This window comes from Ipomoea nil, unplaced genomic scaffold, assembly GCF_001879475.1.
Source record: "Ipomoea nil cultivar Tokyo-kokei standard unplaced genomic scaffold, Asagao_1.1 scaffold1834, whole genome shotgun sequence".
Taxonomy (NCBI): domain Eukaryota; kingdom Viridiplantae; phylum Streptophyta; class Magnoliopsida; order Solanales; family Convolvulaceae; genus Ipomoea; species Ipomoea nil.
In genome coordinates, this window is record NW_017618262.1 from 5321933 (window position 1) to 5332465 (window position 10533).

The 10533-nt window shown below is 41.3% G+C and overlaps 1 protein-coding gene across 1 annotated transcript; it reads left to right on the top strand.

Annotated features, from left to right (window-relative positions):
• Window positions 1-1071: 1071 nt before the first annotated feature.
• Window positions 1072-2488, top strand: LOC109192895. Its single transcript, XM_019343601.1, has 4 exons — window positions 1072-1254; window positions 1345-1755; window positions 1810-1941; window positions 2042-2488. Exons 1-4 carry the CDS (start codon window positions 1072-1074, stop codon window positions 2486-2488), a joined length of 1173 nt encoding a protein of 390 aa, XP_019199146.1.
• Window positions 2489-10533: the final 8045 nt, after the last annotated feature.

A 10533-nucleotide genomic window follows, 5' to 3' on the forward strand; every position in this document is an offset into this window, starting at 1 on the left:
TAAGGAAACTGGGAAACAGAGTGGGGAGGACATTGCGCGTTGATCAGGCCACGAGTAGTTTCTCCCGGGGAATGTTTGATCAGATCTGCATCGAGGTGGACATCACGAAGCCATTGATTTCTAAGTTTAAATATAAAGGGCGCGTCAGGTCTGTTGCATATGAAGGTATCCACTTGGTCTGCTTTGCATGCGGGATATATGGGCATGCACCGGATGCCTGCCCCAAGAAGTCTAGAGCAGCGTCGGATTCTACAGATGATCACCAACATGGGTCAGAGAGGCAGGCCAGAACAGGTGCTCAGGTTGGCGCAGATAGGCGGGGAGTGCAGGTGGGGGCCGAACCATTCGGTGAATGGATGATCGCACCCGGCCGGAGACCACGAACGGCGTCGATACGTTCAGACCGGACACACCGCGTGGTGGAAGAGAAAGGCCAGGCGCGCAAGTCAGCGGAAGTTGGCAGAGTTTAGGTATCCAGATTCTCGCTTCTGGCGGTTGAGGAGGCTGACAATGAAGAAGATGCGGCGGAGGTTCGTGCTGCGCAAATTGAGACTCTGCCAGGGCAAGCTGTGAATGTCCAGGCTGGGGCAGCAGTGGAAGGAAGAGTGAGAAGACCAAATGTGATCGCAAGTGAGAAGCAAATCGCGAATGACCCATCCGTAGCGCACAAAACGCAGAATAAATGCGGGGAGCCTTCCACGCGAGCACGGCGAGGCAGGGGAATGGGATCTAGGCGTGCGGCAGAGGAGGACGAACACATGGTGATACGCGGTCAACAAGGTGGGCTAGTGATTCAGGCATCAAGAGTGTTCAGTGGGGAGGAAGCAGGAGATGTACCATCGCCTGTCTGGCAACCCACAAAGGAACACCATACCGACCCACCAAAAGACGTGGATGCCGAAGGTGACGTGGTCATGGAGCTTGACGGGATGCCAGCACACGAGGAGGACGCGGGGGCGCTAGCCGCCTAATGAGTATTTGGTTTTTTTTTTTTTTTTTTTTTGTGTTTGCCGTTTGTTTCTTTGGCTTTATGTCTGGTTTTTTGTTTTTTCCCTTTTCCTTTTTGTTTTTATGGATCTGTTTCTATGGAACTGCCAAGGGGCGAGTGGAAAGCCATTCCACCGCGTTCTCAAAAACCTTCTACAGGTTTATAAGCCCAATGTTATGGGCATCTTTGAGCCTAAGGTGTCAGGCCACCAGGCTAACACGATTTGCTCGAAACTTGGGTTTTCAGACTGGGTTCGTGTGGAAGCTGTGGGTTTCAGTAGAGGTATCTGGGTCTTCTAGAAGGACCTGGTACACGTTTCAATTCTGTATACTAACCCACAGTTCATGTTGTTGTAGGTTACTCAATTTGGCCACTCTCTTTGGGTGTTTGCGCCAGTCTATGGGAGTCCGACCCACCACCTCAGACGTTGGCTTTGGAGAGAGCTTTCCCAGTCAAAGCGGGGGCAAAATGGCCCGTGGCTTGTGGCTGCCGATTTCAACTCTGTCACCTCAAAGGCAGAAACAAGTAACTATAGCTCGTATTCTGCCCAACGAAGTTCGGACTTCGTCACATGGATTCAAGACGAAGGACTAATTGACCTTGGTTTCTCGGGGCCTAAGCTTACGTGGGTGAAAGATGGGTCAACTGATGCTATTAAATGGGCCCGCCTCGATAGGGCACTCTGTAACCTGGAATGGCGCATCCGGTTCCCGGAAGCGACTGTCGAGCACTTGCCCCGAATTGCCTCTGATCATGCACCACTCTTGGTACGAATACTCGGGGGCAAAAAACATACTCATAGCAATCATTTTATGTTTCAGGCTGCTTGGCTCGCCCACGACGATTTATCTAAAACGGTCCAACGCCTATGGTGTGCGGACCAGAACCTCTTGGCAAATGTGCAGCAGGTAGCAGCAGGTCTATCCACATGGAACAGGGAGGTTTTCGGGAACGTACACAAACGAAAGAAGGTCATCAGGTCACGCTTAAGCGGCATCCAAAATTCCTGGCCTGGCCGAGAACATGCATAGAGGCCTATTTAAATTGGAGCAGAAGCTGCGCCTAGAGCTGGAAGAGATCCTGTATCAGGAGGAACTGCTGTGGTTCCAGCAGTCCAGAGAGGATTGGATCACGTCGGGAGACAGGAACACGGCATACTATCATGCTGCTGCTACTGTTCGAAGAGCCCGTAACAGGGTAGCCAGGCTTCTGGATAATAATGGCGCTTGGATCACCGATGACGCCAAACTCAGGGACCACATTCAAAAATTTTATATTAACTTGTTTACTGAATGCAGGGAGGTGACCGACGCCCAGATTCTAGAAGCACGTTTTCCACGGCTTAGACGTATCGATTGGACTCTCTTCAACCGGCAAGTGACTAAAGATGAAGTCTACGGGGCTGTTTGTGACATGAAGCCTTCTAAAGCCCCAGGTCCAGATGGTCTTCCCGCATGGTTCTACCAACACACGTGGGAAGTGACTGGGGACAGCATTTAGGAGATGGTTAATGAGGCTTTTAGGACAGGGCGGATACCAGACGGCATTAACGACACTCTCTTTGCCCTCATTCCTAAAGTGCAGATTCCAGATACCATCAAGCAGTTCCGACCTATAAGTCTTTGTAACGTGAGTTATAATATCCTTACCAAAACCATCACCAACAGGTTAAAGAGTATCCTTCCTCGAATGGTAGGGCCGTTTCAAAGCTCTTTCGTTCCGGGAGACATATATCTGATAATGTGATCATCTATCAAGAAGTCCTCCATACAATGCGGGAGTCGAGGGGAAGTAAGAAGTACATGGCCATTGTTGGTCCCGATAGGGTGGTGAAAGTCTAGAGGGGGGGGGGGGGTGAATAGACTTTCAAGCTTTTTCAAATTAAATAACTCTTTGGTAACTTCAACTCTAAGTAACAAGTAAATAGAGCAAGTTTGTACTGCACAGCGGAATAATAGTAAAGAGTTATGCCCAACTAGTAAATTAAGTGTGCATGTATGAGATAAGTTAGGTACAAATGATATGTAAAGTGACAGAGATATCTTGAATATGTAGAGGAGATGGTTCACTCAATATATAATGACAATATTCAAGATTGTAAATAAATATCGTATCACGTCGAACGTGTGACGAATGTTACATGCAACACGTCAAACTTGCTTAGAATAAATCACTATTTAAGCTCGAGAAGTTTGAGTCACATGCATACGTGAGAACACACTAAACCCGGATGATTAAGATTAACTGTGAATAGTAAACGGGTTAGTCGGATGAGATAGATAGATATAGCAAATAAAGTAAGTGCGGTATGTAAATGAGAGAGGCAATTTATAGTGGTTCGGAAGTGGCGTAATCTTCCTAGTCCACTTTTCTCCTTTCACGTCTAGGAGAAATTCACTATTTTCCACACACAGTTACAATAGTGAACAAGTGCTACACAGGCACTTCCTCCGGATGTCTTGCACACAGCTACACCCTACTCCGAGTGTCTCGCACACAGCTACACTCAACTCCGAGTATTTCGCACACAGCTATACTCAACGCCAACTAAGTGTCTTGCACACAGCTACACTTAGCAACTACGAGTGTTTTGCACACAGCTATACTCTTTCTACAATTTACAAATACAAGGATTTGTATTTCTCTCTCCAACTAGATTTTGAGACTATTCAGACTAAGTCTCTTTGAATATTTTGAGCACTAGCACTTTTGAATTTTGCACTTGTATTCTATCTCGTTTTTCTCTGTTCTTCTCAAGCTCTCTGCACTCCCTTTGTCTTCAAGTCTTCATGACTTTTTATAGTCAATCAAATATATCCGTTGGAGTGGGATAATTTGATATTTGAATTTTGAATCTTCATAGCCTGATATTGTTGACAGTAGTAGATCTTCAATTTTGATTTGATTTGTCAACTTGTCTGACAAAGTAATTATTTTTAGCACAACTTTGATTTTCTAGTTGTTTTTAAAAATATTACTTTAATTGTCAATTTGAATATCCAACGAATCTTTGAAATAAATTCATCTGATAGAATTTATTTCTAGGATAAGTTTTTATATTCAAGCCTTCATAAATAATTTTCCGTTCTGATCAAATGTCTTTCAGGCAATTTTGGAGTCTTGTGGCATGTGGGTGGACTTGGAGTAAATTCCTTCGAATTTATCCAATTTCTGATCATCTTGCTCTTTTGCCACATTGTGCTCCTTTGACTTGAACATCGTGCTCCTTGACTTTGAACATTGTGCTTCTTTTGATGCATTGTGCTCTTCTGACAACATTGTGCTTTTTAGACAGCATTGTGCTCCTTCGGACACATTGTGCTCCTTCGGACACATTGTGCTCCTTCGGACACATTGTGCTCTTTTCAGATTTGGTCACATTGTGCTCCTTTGGTGAGCATCGTGCTCGTTCGGACACATTGTGTCCGAGGTGCTCCTTCGGACACATTGTGCTCCTTAGCTGCATTTTGCTCTTTTCAGATTTGGTCACATTGTGCTCCTTTGGTGAGCATCGTGCTCCTTCGGACACATTGTGCTCCTTAGCTGCATTGTGCTCTTTGTGCTCCTTTGGTGAGCATCGTGCTCGTTCGGACACATTGTGTCCGAGGTGCTCCTTCGGACACATTGTGCTCCTTAGCTGCATTTTGCTCTTTTCAGATTTGGTCACATTGTGCTCCTTTGGTGAGCATCGTGCTCCTTCGGACACATTGTGCTCCTTTCAGATTTGGTCACATTGTGCTCCTTTGGTGAGCATCGTGCTCCTTAGCTGCATTGTGCTTCTTTAACATACATTGTGCTCTTTTAGCATACATTGTGCTCCTTCAAAAATCTGCCTTATTAAAAATATAGGTCCTTGGGGGGAATCGATCTCGGGTGTGATCGTTTAGAGTAAGGACCTCTACTATTTCGCCGTTAGGCTCATCCAGTCATTCCTTGCAACGCCATTGCTTTATGCTTCTTTCACGGATGAATGCTCGTAGGACCAAAATTAATTTCTCAAATTAATTTTGTTCTTCCTATGGTAGATTCCTTCTGATTTCAATATTCTGATTTATGATGCTTGTACTAAAGACCAAGGGGATCTAAAGATACATTTGGCTCATCAAAACTTACAAAAATATTCCTATCAATTTTCCCCCTTTTTGATGACGCCAAAACCTATACTCAGTCATTTGGCTTGTCTTTTAAAAACAATTATTTTTCAAAAGATTTTATTTTCATTGACATAGCCAAGATGAGTTTAACAAATGATTTTGACTCTAGGAAAGGTATTTTTAGCCACTATATTCCTATTTCGCATTTTTGGAATTTTAATGATAATGAATTTTTGTATTTTTCCAATTCATGCGATTTGATACACTCTAAGCTAAAAATATAACCTTTCAAGACAAATAATAAAATTAAGAAACATCTTAATAGCATCATAAACAGATAATTCGAATCATTTCAAATTGTTCCAAAATATTCATGGGTTCATGTACCCGTGGACCACAAAAAAAATTGTACCAATCATACAAATCATCTAATCACTTTGTTTCTCTTTCCTTGAGCACATTGTTAATATGGTTCTGAACATCAACGAAATTGTCACTAATGGCAAAGTTGTTACATACCTGTCCAACTGAATAGTAGTTGAAAGCTTCAGTGATGTTGCTCCCGGGCAGTATACCTTCCTCATACCATATGATGCACTCTTCTAGGCATTTTCCATCTTGTAGCTCGGCATCATTGACTTTGATGTAGTCCCTTAGAACCATAATCATCAAGGCTCTAGCATAGCTTTGAATTCTTCTGAAATTTTCACTTGAAACCCACATGTTTTGATCACTAGGACCACTTTTCTTCATTCCTTTTGGTAGATCATTCAAAGTCACCAACTTTGGCATTTCAACTCTACCATCTCTCGGTGTGGATTCCAAATAAAGAGCTGCACGGTTGTACCAATTTATTTGCTCAATGTTTCCCCCTGCACACACAATATCACGAAAAGAACGGTTAGTGGTATTTGCACTGCTTGATCCTCCTGGACTGCCAGCTTCACCACCACCGAACCAATACTCCAATCCTCCTTTTCTTGGTGCATTTCTTCCAGCAGATCTGCCTCCTCCACCTCTACTACTGCTTGTGCCAACATTTCTGCTAGCCATGGCAGTCATCATCATCTCAATCATGCTCTCCAAATGACTGAATCTCTCTTCCCCCTTTTTGGCGTAATCAAGAAGTGTATGAACCGATTCACGAAGAGATGAAATGGATTCGGAAATATTCTCATATGATCCCCGAAGGCAGCCCACTTTGGTGTTAACTGAGATGAGATCCGTGTGGACATCACTAATCTGCTTTTCATGTTGATGAACAACATTAAGAATACCTTGGCTTTGGTTCACGACAATTGCTTCATTTGCCTTTCCAGAATTCTTGAGGATTTGTGAAAGTTGAATATAGAACTCATTGAGTTGCCCTTTGACATTGTTATTCAAACTTCCAACTTGTCTTTCAAGTGCTTGGTGGGTATCAATCAAATGTTGTTGACTTCTCCGATTTTCATCAAAAGATGCTTCGAATTTTCCACCTTGAATATTGACAACTTGATCCACATGAGTGTAGATCCCTTGAAACATGTTCTCCATTCGGTCAACAAGGCTTAAGACAACTTTCTCCAGATTTTCTAACTTCTCATTTGTAGGTGTGCCATCAAGTTCTTGCTCTTCTCGGGATGAGGGAAAACACCTTGCTCCTTCTTGAGCAAAATCGGCTTCAAGCATGTGAGATTGAGCTTGATTTTCCACTATATTTCCTTCCCTTTCCGGAGTAAGTAACACGTGAGTGTCACCATGGGCACTTTCTGCATTAATAGATTGAATTTCCTCCGTATGTTGACTAGCTTGCATGGCATTTTGGTCTTGACTTATTTCAGTGAGATTTAACACACTCACATCATATAAGCCACTATCCATCAAGTGTACACCATACGTGACATTTTCTTCAACATCCCTTGTCACAAATTCGGCCATATCAACTAAGAAATCTTCTTCAGTAGGCAAATCACCTTGAACAGTGCAGTCAACAGTACCTTCGGCCAATTTGGCTTTCAATTTGTTCACAAATGCTCCATTTACCGTAGACAACAAGGTTGCATGGCAAACATCAAAATTGCCAATCCAATTTAGTGAAAACAATTCTTCTTCATGCATACTTGGTCCCTTATTCATCAACTCATCATAAGGACCAAGTCTCCATTTTCTCCAACTTAGGACTCTACGGTATTCATTCACTAATACACAGTCTAATCCTTCAACTTGATGAATCTCCTCATTCAACATTGTTTCCAATTCGGCAATTTGGGAAAAAGGATTTAAGAGACTTTGGCTTGCATTTGGGTTAAGACATGTGGTAGGATTTTGGCTTGTGGTAGGGTTAAGGCTTGAGGTAGGGTTATGGCTTGTGTTTGGATTTTGGCTTGATGTAGGGTTTTCATGGGATTGAGAGGGTAGACCAAGAATTTCTGCAACTGGTCTTTTTCTAGCTGGGATACCTCTCGGCTTCCTCTTTCTTTTGGAATTTAGATCACTCATCACTTCATGATCTTTAAACAAGATTCTATTACTCCCAAAAGGCTTCTTTGACCTCATAGTCAACCCTTTTCCTTTGATAATCTCACCAATGAGCAAACCGAACCCTAATATACGGTTGAACTTCCCATTCCTTATTTTTGCACCTTTCACAAAGTGTGCAATTCGGCTCAAGACAAGCTTACTCCAATCACCCCTAACAACATTCATGATAGCATGTACATAACCAATTCTTACGGGTGAAATATCTTCCATGCTATTTAATTTGCACAATACACATTTGTAGAGAATTTTAACAAGCATTTCATACTCCAACTTCAACTCAGATTTTTGACCGAAAAGATTTGGTTCGAGAGAGGCATTCTCATTCCGAATTTCTGTCCAAATTTCCGTATGATCATATAGGTGAACATCTAAGTCCAACAGTGGTTGTTCTGGACTAGATATGGGCAGTCCAAAGGTTGTGTGTAACTCGTGTTCATCAATGGTGATGAGAGTTCCATTCACGGTGGACTCAATGGTCCATCCAACAACCTTGGCATTCATATAAAACTCTACTACATCTTCATCATAAAATCCAGAATATGAGTAAGAACATAACCTCATTAGATTGCTTTGTTGAAGTGCATTGATGATTCTTTGTGCAAGAGGAGAGTTCTCGGCTTCTTTGAGGAATCCTTGAGGGTCAAAACTTCCTCCGGCCTTGATTCCCACTGCTAGCTTTGCAAGGTTGAGTTGTGTGGTGTGTTCTTCATTCGGTTGTGAGCTTGGTATCTCCAATGGTGGCCATAATGCGATTGATATTTTTAGGAGATTTGAGGGATTGAGAATTTTTGGAAGAAGAGGTTTGTGTTTCGGCTATGGAAGATGAAAAGCTTTTGAAAATTTGAGTGTAATGGTGGCTTCTCCAACCGATTGGGTAGAAAGGAGGTGTCTTTACACAAATATCCTCACAATTAAATGTTGACTTTTAATAAGTGAGGGGTATTTTTGATATTCCAATAGCTTCCAGCCTTTGACCTAACTGATAGTTAGTTTAGGTTATATATTCTCCATCCAATTTGTCTGCTGGTGTGGCGCCAAAAATTTAGATACTCGGACTGATTTTTACCTGAAATAAAATTCAAAGAGCACTAAATCTGTTCGAAAATAATATGTATGTATCTACACGTTTTATGTAGATGGAAGAAAGAGAAATTCATTCTTTCTAGACTATTTATTATGCACAACTACCATAAAAAGGTGTTCTCATTTAAGACATTCTATCATCACACCATCTTATCACTCTTAAATGGTAAGATTTGGCATATCTAGATGATTTCTACTTGTACATATGTATGTAGATATACGGTTAGAAAGACATATAAGCATTATGTGCTTTATCACCATTTAATGGATATAGGTGGACATTAAAAAGATGTGACATTTTTGCATGTGTGACATATAGGCACGAAAATTTAAATCAGATAAAGTTCGAAATATCAGATGAGAAATTGAGCTTATAAATAGAATAAAGTTTAGAAACTTAGCTCAATTCAATCATGCCCATTTCGTGTCTCAATTTCGAAAATCTTGATTCACACAGAGGCTTTGTGAGAATATCAGCTAATTGATTCTCGGTCGGGATATATTCGATTGATAATTTCCTTCTTTTCAACATGATCCCGGATAAAATGATGTCTCACATCAATGTGTTTTGTTCTTGAATGCAACACGGATTATGTGTTGTGGCAATAGCACTTGTATTGTCACACAATATATTGACATTTTCACAATTCACGCCATAATCTTTCAGCTGTTGTTTCATCCAAAGAATTTGCGCACAACAACTTCCAGCAGCTATATATTCAGCTTCGGCTGTACTTGTAGCTATGGAGTTTTTGCTTTTTGCTGAACCATGAAACCAACCTTCCCCTAAGAACTGGCACGTTCCTGAGGTACTTTTGCGATCGATTTTACATCCTGCAAAATCTGCATCTGAGAAACCAGTTAGTGTAAAGTTACCTTCTTTTGGATACCATAATCCAACATTGACTGTTCCTTTTAAGTATCGGATGATTTTCTTGGTAGCAAGAAGATGACTCTCTTTTGGTTTTGACTGGAACCTAGCACATACTCCCACTGAGTAAGATATATCTGTTGACTTGCAGTGAGGTATAGTAATGATCCAATCATTCCTCGATATTTTGTTTCGTCCACATCCTTGCCTTCATCATCTTTATCTAATCGTAAAGATGTGCTCATCTGGATCTTGATTGAGACTTTCCATCTTGACCGAATTTCCTTATCAGATCTTTGTGTACTTGGCCTGATTGATGAATATTCCTTCGCTGAGTTGCTTTACTTGTAGTCCAAGAAAGTAATTCAATTCTCCCATCATGCTCATCTCAAACTTATTCTGCATGAGCTTAGAAAATTTCTCACAAAGAATTTATTAGTACTTCCAAAGATAATATCATCAACATAAATTTGTACTAATAAAATGTGATCATTTTCTTGAATTCTAAATAAGTTTTTATCAACAAGCCTTTTGTGAAACCACAGTTAATTAGGAACGTTGATAGGTGTCATACCAAGCTCTCGGTGCTTGTTTTAACCCATATAACGCCTTCTTTTAATCTGTAGACCTTATTAATATCACCTTTTACCTCGAAACCGGGAGTTGCTCAACGTAGACTTCCTCTTCAAGTAATCCGTTTAAAAATGCACTTTTCACGTCCATTTGATAGACAGTGAAATTCTTGTATGCGGCATAAGCTAGAAATATTCTGATGGCTTCTAGTCTTGCAACGGGTGCAAATGTTTCATCGAAATCTATGCCTTCTTCTTGTGAATATCCTTTTACCACTAAACGTGCTTTTGATTATTTCGAATAGATTCCATCCTCATTACTTATTTCGAAAAAGTACCCATTGTCCAATACAATTAATTTCAGGTCTTGGAACAAGCATCACTCATCTCTAAACTTTCAAT